This window comes from Typopeltis vanoorti, chromosome 9 (genome assembly GCF_054136105.1).
Source record: "Typopeltis vanoorti isolate ZY-2024b chromosome 9, IOZ_Tvanoo_1.0, whole genome shotgun sequence".
Lineage (NCBI taxonomy): Eukaryota > Metazoa > Arthropoda > Arachnida > Uropygi > Thelyphonidae > Typopeltis > Typopeltis vanoorti.
The window spans coordinates 44,521,801-44,541,018 of record NC_143557.1 but is presented as its reverse complement, the minus strand read 5'-3'; the positions used below and the strand labels follow the sequence as shown (position 1 = coordinate 44,541,018).

At 34.7% G+C, this 19,218-nt stretch overlaps 1 protein-coding gene across 2 annotated transcripts in view; it reads right to left on the bottom strand.

The window, feature by feature from the left end:
- LOC150103011 (poly(A)-specific ribonuclease PARN-like) overlaps nucleotides 1-19,218 on the bottom strand; it is a 322,707-nt gene that overhangs the window by 171,833 nt on the left and 131,656 nt on the right. For both annotated transcript variants that reach the window (XM_090397872.1, XM_090397871.1), the window contains exon 11: nucleotides 5,232-5,307. In XM_090397872.1, the coding sequence (XP_090253998.1) occupies nucleotides 5,232-5,307 (76 nt within the window). The remainder of the gene's footprint in view (nucleotides 1-5,231; nucleotides 5,308-19,218) is intronic.

Genomic DNA, 19,218 nt, shown 5'->3' with positions numbered 1-19,218 from the left:
ACCCACAGGAAACCAAGATATAGGTGGATTGATAAGGTGAAAAAGTGCCTTAGAAGAAAATTAGAAGAAGAACAGGACTACACGGCGAGGCCTGGTGTGGAACATCACTGAGCATCTGAGTGACCATACAGCATCTGTAGATGCCCAGTGAACATAGATAGATAGATAGAAGATAGAAATATAAGATCTGACAATATTGGAGTCTTGACAGGTAACAGATTGATTTGGAGGAAAATTGTAGATAGTTAGTAATGAAGTAAATTTTTCAAATAGTAATATCATATCCTGTACACCCCTTGAGGGTACATGTCAGGAATTTGATGATGTGAGGGTGATGATTAATCACCATCAACCATCATATTTTCTTCTTTAACATTCTTTTTTGTAATTTCTCCCATCTCTAATCCAAACTTTTTGTATCAGTTTGTTTTTATGTTCTGTTTGAGATTCTGTGATGATTTTTGTGGCTTCACAGAAGGCATCACTGAAGGCAGATAAGCTGTGGTGGATAGTGGCAAAGCACTGCAATTGGACATCAATGAAAATGGATGTCATTGACTTACTAGAGTCCCATTCACAAGAATTAACCAATGAAGACCTTATGGAGATAGAGAAAAGCCTTTCGTCTCATTGAAGCAGGATTTGCTAAGCTTGAGGAGCAAGATTCTAACATTGAGCAGTTTACAAAGGTTTACCATGCAGTTAGTGAAAACATCAGCTGCTATAAGGCTATTTATGATGAAAAAAAGAAAAAGGCTGTACAAACAACCCGAGATACCTTTTGAAAGTAACTGACTTCCGTGGTAAGCTCCCTTCCTCCAGTAACGGAATCAAATCCTGATTCTCCAGCACAAGGTCATCCTCTATAGCACCATCTCCATCATCATCTTCTGATTAAAGTTAGCCTACCTTCTTGCCCCTTCCAGTAAGAAAGACATTGATGCAACCTTTAATATTCTTTTTTTGCAATTTCTTCTGTCTCTAATCCAAACAGAACATAACAACAAACTGAGTATGTTGTTATGTTCTGTTTGCTTGAATTAAAAGAAAGAGCACAATAGTTTCTGTAACTTATTATTACAGTACAGAGGTATTATTATTACGGTATTACACTGCATTATTATTGCCACATATGAGCCATATGTGATATCATATGTGGCTCAGTCTTTTAGATTAAGTACAGGCAGTCCCTAGATTATCCAGGGACTGCCTGTACTTAATCCAAGACTGCACACTTTTTTTCACAACAAATTCCTACAAAAAAAAAAAAAAAAGTGTTTATGGTCAGCTCTTTATTAGGCCTTTTTCTCAAAATACAAACTCCTCATCATCTTAACTTCTGTGGGATGTTTTCGTATTTAGCATATATTGCTAAATTCATCCTCACTGTTTCACTGAGTATAAATAGTCATTTAATTACTAATAATTTAATAAAATGCAATTTAATTACAAGAAGCACAAATTCCATTTAGCACTTTTTCAAACATTAAAATAGAATGTCTACTTTTATTGCTATTCACTTGAAAAACAGTATAAACTTTTCCAGTCAAAAGATTCACCTTGCTAATATTCTCTTTTCAGAATCCTGTGTTAATACAATTCATTACAACTGTTAAGTTTCTTTCTAAAAACAAAGTTCTCTGGTTTGCATTCTCAAACTTCCATTCTCTCTCTCTCCCACCCCCTCTGTTTCTCTTCATTATCCTGGTACAAAATACTCTGTCTGTCAGTTGTCAATCACCCATCAGTCTCCTCGGTGACCATGAAAATTTTTCGAACTAAGTAGCAAGGAGTCAATTTGGCTGACACCTTGTTGTCGTTATAAAAAAGAAAATGCCTTTACGATGAATGTCAGATATCATAGTACACGTAATAATTGTGAATTACAATAAAGAGCCATTGAAATGATTACAACTATTAGAATCTAGTAAGTACATTAATCTTAAATACTTGACATACGTGGTTACGAAACCGTAACTTTGAGGTTTCATGTATTCAATATAATATTGATGTTCATTAATTCTTTTTTCCACAGAACGGCCTGTCTGCCTAAAAGCATGTCAGATTACATTCACAAGGTATCTGGTAAATATCAGTTAATGACAGAGGCGACAGTTTGTCTTTTGTAGATGGCAAAAGATGGGAAAATCTGTTGATAGTTTTCTATCAAACATACGTGAGAATAAGATGATACTTCTTCAAAATTCTACTAATAGGTTCAGAGATACCAGAAGTATCAAGGATAGAAACCCTGCAGTCAGTTGAAGAATCCTGAGGTGTTGGAACATAGGAGTCAATTTTATGCTGGATTTGATGAGGGTTGTAACCCTTAAATGTATTCAGTATTATAGTGAATACATGAAACATCAAAAGTCTGGTTTAGCACAACATAGTATTGACACTAAACACAGTATCCAGTGGGAAAAAGCTCGCCTTCTTCAAGTGTATCAGAAAATTTTAGAATTGCTGCCTACCATCAGACGCCACTTTACTGTAATTATTAACTGCATCTTTCAGGATACTCTGCTCCTTGTCATAGGGTAAAAAGTGTAAGTAAATGCTATTTTAATCCTAAAATATACCATATAAATTGAGTGTAGTACTTAAAACAAGCTTTAGTTTTTGTTGCAGGTTAATAAGGTGGCTCAATGAACACTCAACCCACTGAGAATTTGTGGTAGCAAATGGAGACTGAAATACACAAGACAAAGCTGAAAACACTTTGGCAGCTCCAAGAAGCCATTATAAGGGTATGGAATCATGAATTGACAGTTGCATCCATCAGAAAATGGATTATGCCAATGCCAAGCAGTAATAAAGGCAAGAGGACCCATAAAGTACTCAAAGCTAAAAATTCACTTTATACTGTTTAGTACTTTATGGGTCCTCTTGCCTTTATTACTGTATACCTCTTGAGGGTACATGTGAAAGATATGTACCCTCAAGGGGTATACATCTGTCAAGACTCCAACATTGTCAGATCTTATATTTCTGTCTTCTAAGGCACTTTTTACTGTATCAATCCACCTATATCTTGATCCTCCTCTGGGTATTTTTCCTGCCAACCTGGCAGAGAACACTTATTTTGCTAATCTTTCCTCTATCATTCTGTTAAGTGACCATATCACCTGAGATTAGCTCTACTAACACATTCCTGGATGCTAACAATGTCAAGTTCTTTCCTAATATACTCAATTTTTAATATGATATTGCCAGTGATGGCATCTGTTCATGCCCCTGTTTCTAAGGACTCTCATCTGTGATCTCTAGTTTTTATTTCTAACCCAGCTCTCAGATCCATAAATTAAAACTGATTTAAAGACAGTCTTGTATAGATCTAATTTAGTGTTTTGACTAATTTCTCTCTTATTCCATATAAATGTATTCAGTTGACTTCCTATCATACCGGCTTTGTTGATTCTGTTGTCTATTCCATATTTACTTTACTGTCTTCACTAAAAATTGTGCTTAAGTAACTGAAATAGTTTCTACTGAAACCTAACCAATAATAGTGAAGTGCATCCCAGAGTAGTTTTTAAACACATTCACTTCGGAATATCAGAACTCACCACCAACCTAACCATCTGGCAGGGCGAGTGGTAAAAACACCTTTCCCTGAGAAATATTTCATCCTTGGGTATCAGCAGATGTGCCACCTATCATCATAGTTCTTCAATTGTAACCAAATCTCCATAGAGTGGATGGGGTGGGGGAGAGAAGAAAAATGTTACTGTTTTGGGATATATAAAAAAAAAAAAATTAAGGAGAATGCTGAATTTGTTTGATATATTTGAATTACTAAACTGTAAATATGTGAACCAATACTGGAAAGTGAATTATTAATAATTAGCATTTGTGATATTATATGTGTGTCCTATAAGTTGTTGGGTGGAGCAAATAACATGTGATCCTATAAACTCTATACATAATGATGGCATAATTTAAAAAAAAAAACTTATGAAGAGAGTGAAAGATATTTGTTTTCAAAATATAAATAACTAGCCAATAATAAACAGCGGCTGTAAACATTTGCCAGCTCAGTAATCGATACTAGATATCTTGCAGATTCTAGTACTTTACTAGAGATCAATGGACGTAGTTCACTTCTTATAAAACATTGAAGGATGTAATTTTATTCAGAAATAGATGAATTTTTATTATTATGCCTGTTCTTTTAGAAAACAGGAAACATTCTATCCCCAACAGACACTATACTGTAGAAGCAAGAAAAACAAGCTGTTTTATTGTATCACTAAATATAGTACAGACATTTACAGTCCACATACCATATTTAGCAACAATTTGTGTAATTAGAGATAACTAGAAGGATCCAATATAATGATGAAAAACACATCCACTCCCACAAATGCTATGCTGCATGCATGCCAGATAGTAAAGTTTTATTAATAGTACTGCCAAACACAGTATATAACTAAATGCATTTGTTCTAACATCCTGTTTCAAATTTTCAGTTCCAGAAAATACATGTAACAGCTGCTTATAATGCAGTCACTGGGTGCAGAAAGCACACAATTTATGTAAAGCAAATTTTCTAAACAAAACAAAGATGCATGTGTGTACATGTAACTTGAAATCAGTTCAATTGCATTTGACATTTTCAATATCATTTGAACATTTCATAAATGTTAATTTTAGAAATAAAATTCCACTGAAAAAGTTGCAACTAATATGCCATATAAGCTTTGTAAAAATGCAACTGCCTGATTCATATGCTATAGCTAGTTACTGCTGGTGATTTACACAAGTGCAGACACTGCCCAGCATGAACGTGTTAAAGCTTAAGGAATAAATTGAAATCTGGAAAGCTTATCGGAGGGCTGATACACGGGCAGGAAAGTATTTACCATCCATACATTTCCATAAAATCAGACATTTCACATGAGATGAAACACATGGCCATGCATCTGATCTGAGTTGGATTCTTCTGTGTTGAAATTTTATTTCATGAAACAAGAACACCAGACCCAGAAAAAGAGCACATTATGTTTTTACTCATATTTTATCTATCAAGTAAACATTTTATCTATCAAGTAAACAATCACATACAGGATATGCATGTGCAATTACAAAACTTCTGAAATGAATCTCATACTTATAAAAATTTTGCAAATTAAATTAAAAATACAGTATAAACTAAAATAAATACAAAATAAACAACAATATTTATTCTTCCATATTAAACAATTAAGGAAAGTCAGAATAAAATTCACCTATTTTAGGAAGGCGAAAAACTTTTTCCTTCACTTGCTTTAAAAGTTCACTTAAAACTGTACTTGTAAAATACTCCTACAAATATTAAGAAAGTATTAATGAAAAAATAACATATTAAATATTTAATTCAAAAGAATCTTGACATAAGATTAGTAGTTTCATTAATGCAAAAATGAATCAATTGCTTTATATAAAACAAAGAAACACAACTGGAAAACTAACCTGGCAGATACATGGACATTGACTAGCGTGTTTTAATTTCATGAAAGAAAGAAACATCTGAGAATAATTCACACTTTATTTAATGAATAAGCCAATATTTTGTCTTTATCAAAGTATCTTCACAGTCATGATGAAAATATGGCATATAAAAGAGGAAGGTAATACTTTTTTTTTTTTGACTCCCATCCATACAAGTATGTTACTTAAATACTGTGGATGGGCTAAGGATTTTTTCTATTTTTTTTTAAATTTATATAATTCATCTCATTTAAATTTTTTATTTTTACAAAATCTGGAAATCTTGATCTAGAGACCAAACATGGAACTTTTTCAAGCCACTTCATGTGCTCTCACACTGGTCAATGAAATTCATCACCCACCTAAAGACAATCACAAGCATCTATGCCTATGTCAAGTTTCAAATCTGCAGTCTCTTGGTTAGAGACAGCAGATACACTAACTATGTTGCCAACCAGGCAAACTAAATAGCATAATCCTACAATCTCAGCTGGCATTTTCTATGGGTGTGGAAAAGAGAATGACTGTTGAAAATAAATGTCATAATAATAATCATACAATTATTATGCAACATTCATTTCGATAGACTGCCAAATAAGTACAGAGATGCCTCAGATAAAAAAAATATATAGGCATGTTTTTCATAGTGTGAAATATCTTATTACTTATTTGGGGAATGCAGAAAGACATCACCAATTTCCTGATATGTACCTAGAAGGGATGTACAGTATCTTATGACAGTAATACAGAATTAAGTTTGTATTATTACTAATAACCTATCAACAATTTTCCTATAAATTAGTCTATTAGTTGTCAGAACTCCAAATATTGTCATATCTAATATTTTGGTCTTCTAGGGCACTTATGACTGAATCAATTAACCTAGATCTTGCTTTTCCTCTGGGTCTTTTGCCTGTCATTTTAGCATTAAATACATGTACTACTAATCTTTCCTCTTCCAATCTCATTTCAATAACTATATCACCTGAGACTGACTATGACCACATATTTTTTTAATGCTAACAACGTCAAGTTCCTTCCTAATGTCTTCATTTTAAATAAGATTCTGTCACTGATGCCATTTGTACATTACTTTCCCCTAATTTTTCTCAGAACTAAGGGAGTTTACAGATGGCATCAGTGTTGATCCAGTCCTTGATCAAGTGCTTTATTTCTAGCCCAACTCAAATCCTTTATGTAAAACTGGTTTGAACATCATCACGTATGATGCTAGTTTAGTATTTTGGTTAATTTCTCTCTTATTCATTTATTATTCAATATGCTAGCTTTGCTTATTCTGTTGTTTATTTCCATATTCAATTTACCACCTTCAATTAAAATTGTGCCTAAATAGCAGAAATATTTAATTTGTTCTATAAGTTCTCCATTGAGAATGCTGTCTGAAGTTTTCTATGTTCCTGCCTATTTTCATTGCTCTGGTGTTTTATTACTGATTTTCATGCCATATATGTTACAGCTGTTACATTTAGTTAGAGAATCCTGGAGACTTTCATTGGATTTGTTTAGGAGTACAATATCATCAGGATAAATCAAAGAGCTAAGGTTTCATATCTCCCATTCTAATATCGGATTAATACCTTTCTTTCATGATGTGATTCATATAGATGATGAATAAGATTGGAAATAGCGTGCACTCTTGTTTTACTCCTTATTTTACATCAAACCACCACACTGTTTTTCCTTGAATTCTAACTGCTGACATACAACTTAAATACAGACTATGCATTGCTCTGTATCATACTGAAAAGCCTTTCTCTGGTACCCTAACATATGCCTTTTACCAATCTACAAAACTCAAGTACAGCTCCTTGTTATATTTCCACTTTCTCAATTGTCGTAAAGTGAAAACCTCTATGTATCATGATGATCTCTATTTGGTCTGAACCCAGCTAGTTCTCCAAGTTCCTACTCCCACAATTTTTCTTAGCCTTGTCTCATGTATGCATGCATAAATCTTACCTAGAATAAGTAAAAAAATTGCCCTGATTCTGAGTTCTAGTCCACTTCTTATAGATCTCAACTATAAAATTCATTCATCTGGAATCTGACCTTCCGAACTATTTAGTATAATCACTACAAAATTTTTATACCTCCATGTTTCAGCAATTCTAGTCAAATATCATCTATTGCAGCTGTCTTTTCACACAAGGCAAAACAAATTCCAAAAACCATCTTGTATTGAAATCTGCATCAGTATAATAGAGAGGCTTTTTTTACACAGAATACAAAGATCTGAATCAAGTACCCAGTTTGCAATTCTATGAGTGACTGTAGTGCAGATATTGGAAATATTTTTTCTGCACTTCTAGACCGGTGGAAAACTGGTCTGGTAGGCTACTGGGAATTTTCCACGAGGCCAACGGAAATGGATTGAAATATCTGCAACTGTATTTTTTTAAACTCATTAAACATCTGTTATTCAGAAAATATAATTAGATATAAAAATGCTTTTCAACACACAGAAATGTAGTGAAATACACATACAATAACATAAAGATCATGCTTTGGATAAACGTTATGTTGATCAGTGTAAACTAGAGTGATAGCTATCTCCCACTATTCAGACTTGTGGTATACATTATTGTGCAACTGCATGTTAGTCGTTCAGCTATTCAACAGACATTTGTTTATTTCATGAGAGATGCATTTATAGCTGCTAAGTAATAATATTTAATAATATATGCATATCACAAAGTAAAGTATGAGGTGGTTAGGAGAAATAAAAAATAAACAAATGATGTTGCAAGCCAAATCACAAGAACATGTAAAATTAACAGATATACTTTCACAAACTACTTTACAATCATATGACATTTCAATTGTGAATATAATCAACCAGTATTTTCTGTAACTGTTATTATATGCAAATATTAATGTAAATGCTGGTGGTTCTATGCAGTTTAAAAAAATGGAATCATGATTCTACAGTGCACCACAAAGTTATGTGTCAACATCATCAACATAAATGATAAACATCAATGTATACTACAGACATTATTCAAGCCATTTCATTGCATAGCTACAGGCAGGTCTACTGTCATGATAAGCTTCAGCCCTACATAGGTAGCAGGCAAAAACCCACTACGTGCCAAGCATTCGCTCCATGCAACCACATGGCATGCAAAGACCTACTGCACCACTAGAGAACATGATGGCAATTCCTAGATGAAAACATAAAAATGTCATCAGCAAGAAGCAGATCCAAGAAGACACTGATCATTGATCACTATTCAGGAAATAGTGGTAACAGAAAGGAAGGAGAAGCTTTAGAATTCAGTACTAAACAGGAACGTAACCTTCTTGAATGGAAGATAATTTCAAGTCAAGTGATGTGGGCAAATTAAAGATGTTGAAATGGTCAATGAGAGTTTGATAGCTATAGTCCAACACAAGATTCTACTAATAAAAAGTGGAGGAATTTTTGAGTCATTAAAGATTGCCGATGAAGAAAACCAGGTCCTTGTTGAATATCTAAACTGAAGAGTAGGAAATTAATACCAGACATATATACAAATGTTTTGGGAAAATTCAGAGAAAAGAGGAAAGCTAATGATTAAAATGTGAAGTACTTCTGTTCAGGACAAGGACTAGTCATTACTAACATATCATTCCAACATGCACATAACTAAATTAACAAGCAAAGAATGCACAAAAACTTAAAAAAGGCTTGCTGACTGTGTCATTTTCTTGTTAATCCGATGTTAGTAAGGTGGGGTGTCACAGACCCCAAAGATTTTTAAATTGACTATAACTTTTTAACAATGTGTAGCAGTGAGTCATGCCTCAGTATAGCTTCCCCCTCCCGTAACCCGCTATTCGACACCATAGATGACAGGCTGTTGCACACAAGCAAGTTTAATGTGCAGAGTTTAGTGTGCTGGGGTCCACCACACCCCAACTTACCAAAAGTGTGACTATATTTACTTCTGAAATGCAAGTTGTTTTCATGTATATTCTACTAAAATATTATCGTTACTTCTGTGTCTTCTATATTATTACATACCAACTATAAAGCAAATATGTTTTCGTAAATATTTAGAGGATATTTTGAGAATAATATCTTTTTTTTACCAGATGAGTTACAAGCAGGTAAGAACAGAGGTTACATCAACTTATACAGGGTGTTCGGGATAAATTTGACATATTTATAATTAATTATATTTTTCCGTAAGTTACATGTATTAACACACACTTCTCTTCATTTAAAAGTTTGGACCCTTCTTCATTCATATACAAGATGTCAGAAAGGATGGATAGCTGGAACCCACCTGAATCATGGAAGAGAATAACTTGTATCATGATGATTCGTGCCCGCCATCAAAATAAGGATATTACGACTGCTGCCCAATGCTCTCTGAATACAGTAAAAACAATCAGGCATGAACTAGAGACTTGCAATGGTGACTACGAGGATGTAGCAAGAAGAAAGATCCCTAGCAGACGATCTGATTGCGTTCGTACAGCAGAATTCCTCGCAAATCTGCAGGAACAGGTGTTGAAGAACCCTGGCATTGGAATTCGGGCTTTGTTCGTGGAGTTGCTAACTGTAGTCAAGCCCTGGATAACAAGGGTAGCCAATGGTAGGCCGTATGTATGGCAGCAGGATTCGGCCCCTTGCCACACCTCTGGGAAAAGTCAAAAATGGTTGTCTGAAAATTTCTACGACTTCACCAGTCCAAATGTTTGGCCTCCAAACTCCCCAGACCTTAACCCCATGGATTATTTTGTATGGGGCGCAGTTGAAAAAGACACCAATCGCACTTCCAGTAATACAAAAGCCCAGTTAATGGATAAAATTAAAACAGTTTTTGCGGCCCTTCCCAGGGAGACTGTAGCATCAGCTTGTTCGAGGTTCCGAAGCAGAATTGAAGCTGTGATCGATGCTAATGGTGGTTATTTTGAGTAAATCTTGTTGATAGTATTGTAATTAACTCTGCCTGTAATGTTTTTTTGTCAATTCATTAAATTTAATAGATACAAAGAAGATTTTCTTTTTCCTTACGAAACTGTCAAATTTATCCCGAACACCCTGTAGATGATGCTTTGACAGACGAAGAGCCATTTAGCAGAGATGATGATGATAGTGAAATTGATTTAGAATTAGTCAGTAACCATGAGTCTCATACAAAACAAGACTGTGAGGAAGAATCTTCAGAGGAAGAATCACAAATATTGATTAAAAATATATGGATTTCTATAATACACTAAATTATTTGGGTGGGTCTGTGGGACTCCAACCTTACCAGTTTTGTTACATTTTCCCACCTCACCAGCGCAGGGTTAATAGTGATATCTTCAGACTATTTCAGAATACAATAGCATATAGAGATTAAAACAGCACATGATCCATTTAGTTTCAAGTAGGATAAAAATGAGTATCTCACTGCAAAGAAAAAAAAAAGTGTGCAAGTTTCAAAAAGATTCAAACAACTTTTCAGGCAATCAATAGATTCAAATATATAAATATTATAGAAAAATACTTGGAGTCTCATTAGGAAAATCAGAAAACCTGAGCCATGTGGTGAAGTCATTTGCAATGAAAAATCCAACTTCTTGGGACTCATGAACATAAGCAGCAGTCCTGGAAAAGAAGAAATCACATGAAAAGTTTCTGTCAAGTAAGTCATCAATCATTGTGCAAGTACTGCATATCAGCAGCATTCCTACTTACCCTACCTAACTACCTATCTTTGCATCATCAGCAAATAGCTTATGTCGCTTGTCAAATCCTTCCCAATATCATTAATGTACAGATTGAATAACAGTGGACCAAGCACTGATCCTTGTGGTACACCTGGTTAATTTAAATCTTGCAGACTCACATCCCCCGTATACCACTTTTTGATATCTGCCAGTCAGCCATCCTCTTATCCATGCTAATATTCTATAACCCAAACCCATATTCTCCAATAGTCTACCATGTTGTATTCTGTCAAAAGCCTTAGCAAAATCCAAAAGTATCATGGTGTATCCATTCCACTTTTCCAGTTCAATGGTAATATTATTATAAGATGTAAGTTGCTAAAACATGATCTTCCCTTTGCTCATTGCAAAGTAGAGATTCACTGTCAATTCATTTCTGAATGCGAGTCCGAAGCAATTTTTCCAAAATCTTCACCACTGCTCCTGAGATACTAAATGATTGATAGTTGGATACATCGGTCTGTGCACCACCCTTGTGCAATGGAATTATCATACATTCTTTTCATTCCTGCAGAATCTTCCCTGTTCTGAGACTCATATTAAACAGCCTGGTCAACGGAATAACCAGTTCAGGTGAACAATGTTTTAGTACATGTGCATAATATCCCATTAGTTTCTTCATCCAGTGAAGAGGTAGCAGTGAGCTCAATGTCACGCAGACCAGGTTGATAGCTTTTGACAAAATGGGCACTCATTAGTTGAACAACCTTTTCTGTATCTGTAACCCTTACGACATCTTAATTTAGAAGAGTTATTCTTTCATGTACATTCTTTCTTTTACTTGCAGCATATTAATAGATTCTTGTGGTTGTCTTTAGCATGCAGTGCCAGTTTCTTTTCATACTCAGACTTTGCTTTACGTACAACCGTTGTGACTATTCTAGTTTGTTGCTTTAATTTTCATAACGGACATCATCCTTATGCACATGGTATTTCCCACATCATCCTTTTCTTATGAATCTCTTGCTTAATAAGATTACACATCCATTTAACTCCTTTTCTATTTACCATTCAGCAACTGATCCCATTCCATTGAAATCAGTATACTCCTCAGTTGGTCATAATTTCCTGCTTTGTAGTTCAGCATGTAACCTTTCCTGAATGGAACAATCATAAACTTAATCAATACCCAAGTGAGTAAAGCATGATCACTGTCACCAACTGGAAGCAGAATAGTTATATTTTTAACTGAATTGCCATCAGATACTATAATCAAATCTAACACTCCTTGAACTCGAGTTCCTTTTGTCACATGCTGCTTGAGGAAGTTGTCCTGCAACAGCTCAATAAATGCATTTTCATTCTTCTCATGAGATTCTATTGCTACCCAATCAATATTTGGATAATTAAAGTCTTGCCTTTTTGATTACTTTTTTCATGCTCATCTTTTCTATTTGGTGATGCATTTCTTCATCACTAGCAACTCATTCATTCATTTCGTATGGTGATTCAACAGCCGTAAGCCCCTTTTACAAGGAGGTACGGCACCAACTCAATCCCCCTATTTTTATCCGGGCTCAGGATAAAAATCCCGGCATAGCTGACAATTCAGACCTATGGCTGGAGGGATTGTCTTAAGTATTCCTGACTGTATCCATGTGTCTTTACGGGGCCAGTTTGCCTGGTTGAGGGTTGAAAAACCCCAGATAAACTGGGAGAAAAACCCTGCTGTCCACACCCAAGACCTTAACTTGACTATGGCTGGGGAAGCTCCTTATGTTGTCGATGGGAATCGAACCTACGACACTCCTTCCCCAGGCATATGGTTGCGAAGCACATAGCTACTAGGCTAACTGCGTGGAACATCCATATGGATTATACTATTACAAGCGCATGAAAATCGAAGAGAAGACGAACTTGAAGTTTCGTTTAGAACCTTTCATCTCTATGCTACTACATCTTGTAGTAGCATAGAGATACTACATCTTGTAGTATCTCTATGCTACTACAAGATGTATTACAAGCCGGCAACAAGAAAAGGTGGAGGATTTTCATGGTCAGCAAATATATCAGCTCTTAGTATCATCTCACCTCGACAGCTAGCATATCTTTAAAGAGTTGCTGTTTAAAATAATTAACGATGTTCTTCATATCTTAGCTTTAAATTTTGATTTCATTATAACTATGTAAACACTATTAAACATTTTAAGAATATTCTCAAATTCTACTAGCAACTGATCCACCAGGTCTGTAATAACACCCCCACTATGTAATTGATCTTGTTAGATTCCGCCTCACACCAGATGGCTTCAAACTCACTGCCACATGAAATACTTAGTAGTAGTACAATCATATGTATCAACTCTAACTGGATTCAAGTCGTCCAATATCACCAACAGCACGCCCCATCCTCTCCTATCCTTCCTAAAAATAATGTGCCCTTTACACTCGATACCAGTTAGTATGAGGGTGGTCTCAAAAGTTCTCGGCCATCTGGTGTGAGATTAAGGTCAGTAAGACAGCTGGTGTTGCTATGGACCAGGAAGTTCCACAGATGATCTGGAAGACATGCATCGGCATATTGGTGCAATGTGTGTACAGGTTGAAATTATTATGGGGGGGGGGGGGCTTCATCTATGGCGATATAGACCGAAAGGAAGAATGTTCACATTATTATTATTAATATAAGGGTGGTCTGAAAAGTTCTTGGCCTAACAATGAAAAAATGAATTTATAATTTCCAAAATTATTTTTATTTTTCAACATAATCTCCCTTAAGACTAATACATTTATTCCAGCGATGTTCCAGCACCATTATCCAGTCCCTGTAGTGGTTCTCAGTAAGATCTGCAAAATATCCCTCAACAGCTGCAATCACCTTGACTCGAAGAAAACCGCTGACCGACGAGGAAGAGTCTTAATTTTGGGAAAAGATAGAAATCAGAGGGAGGCAAATCTTGGAAATAGGGTGGACGTTCCAACAATTCATAGTGTAGATCCATTAATTTGCCCATTGCCAGAACATCTTTGTGGGCAGGTGCATTGTCTTGTTGAAAGATGATTTTTTTTCTTCTGCAAACAGAGTCTTTTCTCATGAATTTTTTCATTTAGACTGTTTAGAAGATCAGAATAATATTCCCCGGTTATTGTTTCACCCTTTTCAAGATAATTTAATAAACACAATGGCTTTGGCATCCCAAAACAGCAATACCATGACCTTTCCTCCTGATGGAACCAACTGTCTTCTTTGGCACTGAACAACTGGCTTCTGTCCACTGTTTTAACTGCTGTTTGGATTATGGCGTGAATCCAAGACTCATCCATAGTAATAAATTGATGCACAAAATCAGTTTTATTCTTGTTAAAATGCTCCAAGCACTGTTCAGAGATTTTCATGCAAGTTCGTTTTTGATCTGCTGAGAGCAAACATGGCACCCATCTTACGTAAAGCTTATTGATTTGCATTACTTCATGCAAAATATATCCTACACATTCTTTTGAAATGCTTATAGTCTCAGCATCACACACTTTGACTTGCCAGTCATCTAATACCATATCGTGCACTTGATCAATGATTTCTGGTGTTGTTACACTTTTTCGATGTCCTTCATGTGGATCATCTTCAAGGCTGGTACGGCCATGTTTAAACTCAGCAGCCTATTTCTTAATTGTCGAAAATGAAGGAGAAGAGTGCCTATAAACTTTTATGAACTTAGAATGAATTTCTTTTGGTGTTAAACCTTCTTTTACAAAGAATTTTATAACCACACGATACTCAATTTTATCCATTTCAAGGGATACAGACAACATTCTTGCTTCAGATAGCTGTGTAATATAAACTACTTGATAGAATGACTTGCACTTTCACATGGATGCTTATGACAGATGTACCAACTTAGAAAAAAAAAAAAATCTTGCTGATAGTGTTGCATCTATGGTTGAGGTCGAGAACTTTTCAGACCACCCTTGTTTGTGATTCTGATAGCCAGGTCTCACTAATGCCTACAATCTGAGGTCCCAACATATTGACTAAGTCAAACTCTACCTTTGTTTCTGATACTCCTAGCATTTGTGTACAGACATAATAATCTATCAGCATGTTCTTTTGTATATTTTTGTCTGCAGTCTGCATGACACAGTTGGACAACTTGCAGATCTCTATTCTTCTGTAGTGCCTTATACATATAGGTATCTTTGCACACGTTTGATGGATTCAAACCAGATGAACACAAAGTTGAAATCTTTCTCTCCTTGTCAACATTTCCATAACAAAGCCCATTCCTGCCATTAACAAAGTTACATAACTTTGTTGCTCTTACACTCATATTCTCACCATTCCCCCCCCTTTATAATTTAGTTTCTCCGACTCTTTGTGTCAGATCTCATACCAGTTATTAGTTTTTCTAGACTCCTGATACCAAATGCATTCAGGTGTAGACCATCCTTCTTATACAAATCCAATCTTCCCTCAAACTCACTCCACACATCCAAAAAGTCACCTTTATTCTTTGTATAAAGCCTACACAACAAATCGTTTGTCATCATAGCCCTTCTTAATTGTTATTAATGTTATCAACATTAATCACATCAATAAAATGTTGACAGCAAGTTAGTAATAATTTTAAACTACTCATGTAACACTATCATATAATATCATTTATTACTCCCACCTTTTGAGGGTACATATGAAGAATTTGGCAATACATTCCACTCAAACTTGTTATTAAAATCAGATAAGATATGGTCACTTTAGCAGAAACCTCATCAAGTGTTTCCCATAGAGTTCTTTCAAAATTAAGGAAAAGACTGAAGTCTGAAGGACTCCTATCACGACTGTGAGGAAGAGTAAGGATGCAACTACACTTTCCATAAGATCAGATACTTGACATGAAACATGCAGGCTCACATTGACATGTAGTATGTATGCCTCACCTGTCAGATTCTTCCTCCATTTTGAAGTGTATTGCAAAAAACATGAACATGCAATGTTTTACCTCAGAGTGCAGTTTACAACTACTATGAAGACAGAATTTATAACATCTTCCCACTGGCTGTGCATGTGTGATATGCAGAACTTCTGAAATGACCATCATAAGATGTCTAACTGCTCAAAAGTATTTTGGTGATACAATGAGAATATCATCATGTGGGCATCAAATTAAGGTATCAGGTTATGCAATACAATCACCTGACTCATTCTGTAATGTACATCTGGTTCCATGCTGCATATTGTTGATGTGCAAGGATGTTATTAAAGATATCTTTGAGGCTAAATTGTAGCATTATCTTGAAATGAGTTGCATATGAATGATAAATAGGCACTCCTCAAATGTCCATCATTGCAATTTGTCGAAGATGGAGAAATAGAACATGAGTGGGAAGGTTTGTCTATGTGTAATAATTACAGCATATGGAGTTATGCTGATTACAAAGTGTAAAGAATGTAAAATTGATGAATGTAATATCTTTGGTGAATGGTTTATTTGTAAGTAGTACTTAGAAATAGCTCAAAGGAATTATGGGTGGAATACTGCAGTGTAGTAAGTGTATAAATGGGGAAAATAGATCACTGAAGATTGCCCAGGTCAGATTACTTAATGGGATATTACTTAAATGAGTTAATTGTTTCATTGCAGAAAATTACTTGGGAGTAACAGAAAAAACAGTATAGAATTGATGATCTAAAGTAGGGCTGTCCAAAGCACTGCCTGCGGGCCGGATATGGCCCGTGGTGCGATTTTGTGAGGTCTGTCTATGGGTTTTGATTTTCACAAGCGATAAAATAAAATGATTTGAATCAAATGCATATTAGATATTTTAATTCTATCACTAATCGATAATCTTGATGTCAGCCATTTTACTTGGTATTTTTACATCACTATACTGTTTTGTTCCAAAACGCATGCTCTGGATGCTCATGAGGAATGTGAACGCATGATTAGTATTGTTCATTTTTTCAGTTATCGAGGTTGTGTCGCTGCTGCTCATCAAATTACTAGATGCACATTGCGATGTGGCCCTCAGATAAATTTTTTTTGTAATGAGCCCATCGGATTACCTAAGGTTAGACAGCCCTGATCTAAAGAATAAATTCAGTACAAGGGTGACTAGGTAGAAGCATTTCAGTATTGAATAGATAAGACTGTCAATTGAGGTGACATGGCATTTTGAGTAAAACACAAGCTGGCAATTAGTGGATGAATCTGAAATTGAATTGATTTTAATACATAGTATCTCCCTTGCTTGACTGTTAGACACAGATTCTGATTTAAGTATTAGGCATACCAAAGTGATTCTATACAAAGAGATGTGGAGAACATATTATGTAGGTCAAATCACAAGAATGTTAATTGGGTAAGTATGTTTGCCTAAGGCTAAAATAAGTGATTTAAGTAAAGGACAAAAGTCTGAAGTGTTCATATTATTTGAAACATGATGTAAAACAGATTATTTAATAGACCAGAGGAGGATTGTTTGCTACTTAAATTAACTGCAAGGTTAATAGTTAAAAAAATGTAATCTTATTAATACAATGACCAGATTTGATAGCATGGAATCCATAGGTCAGAACAATGCCTGCATTCTAATTAAGTTATGTGCTGTATGTAATTGTGGCTTTATTAATTTATGGGATGAATGCATTAAAAATCAGAAATAGTTCAGTAGTGATGATATCCATCTAAATAATATCACATATATCACAGTAAGGCCATAAAATTCTTATCATTTTTAAGGACTTAGAAAGAATACTAAAAGAAATTTACCGCAAATGAACAAATGCTGATGTGAAGGATATTCTAAGTCAGGGGTCGCCATACGTCTTTGACCGTCGACCCCTTCAAGAGTTTCTTGACTTTTTATCGACCCCCTCTATTTTACTATTATGAAATTATAATAGGACGAGCAAAAATTACGCTTACGTGAGTTTTTAGATTGTTTATTTTATAGTTACAGTGTTTATTGTATGTATAACATAGTATATTTTATTATATTGGCTAAACGTTAAAGGGATATATTTTTGACGTCCTTCTTAACATTACATATTTGATAGGAGGGATAAATAATATATAAAATTTAATTTAGATAACAAAATAACAATAATACAATCTTCCTTATATACATGCAAATAAGACTTTTATTAACTTAGTATACGATTTACTAACGTGAAGGGTGTGCTTTGTGACTTTTGACAAGATTAGCAATGTTGGGTTAAAAATTAGTAAGTTTCAGCATTAAATCACTACGGAATTCTATATAAAGTTTATTTCTTTGTTTTGTTAAAATGGAATTAACATGGCTGAAACCAGATCCAACCATGTACGAGCTGGGAAATGCAAGCAAAAAGGGGAGTGCCACTTCAGAAAGTTTTGGCATTTTTCTACAACATTTATTTGTCCAAAAGTAACTTAAAGTTCTATTTTTAAAAAGCGTCTTAGTTTCAACATCAACTGACAATTCAATAAGCTCATCTTGTAAGTTACATTCGATATTTTCAATGTGCATGTTTTCAAAACCTGCAAAGCGCAATTTAAAAGCATCGCTCAAATATTGAATTTGTTGTGTGTATATTTCTAAGTCTTCATCTTTTACTTCCAATTGCTAGATTCGAAAAATACTGAAAATCTTTTCGTAATAATGATGATTTAAATAAGGCTAATTTAGCTTGGAAGCCTAAAAGAATTGTCTGAGCTTGAATAATCATGACATCTTTACCTTGTAGACGGGTCTGTATGTCATTAAATTTTGAAAATAAGTCCGCCAAATAGAAAATATGATTCTTATTTCTCTTCAGTTCATCACTCAAAAACAAATTAACATCTTCAGTTAATTTGTTTTTGATTTTTAAAGAAACTCTAGGAGTTGAGTCGAACAACTTAACAAATCTTTGTAGACTTGCACCTCTAGACAACCATCTTACTTCAGTATGCAAGAGTAATTGGTTTGATACTTCATTTTTTTCACAAAGTCTGGCAAATAATCGCAATTTAAGAGGATGAGCTCTAATTTGATTAATAGATTTAATACACACTCTTATAGTATTATGCAGTTCGTCACTGAGAGTGTTTGCCACCAAATGATTTC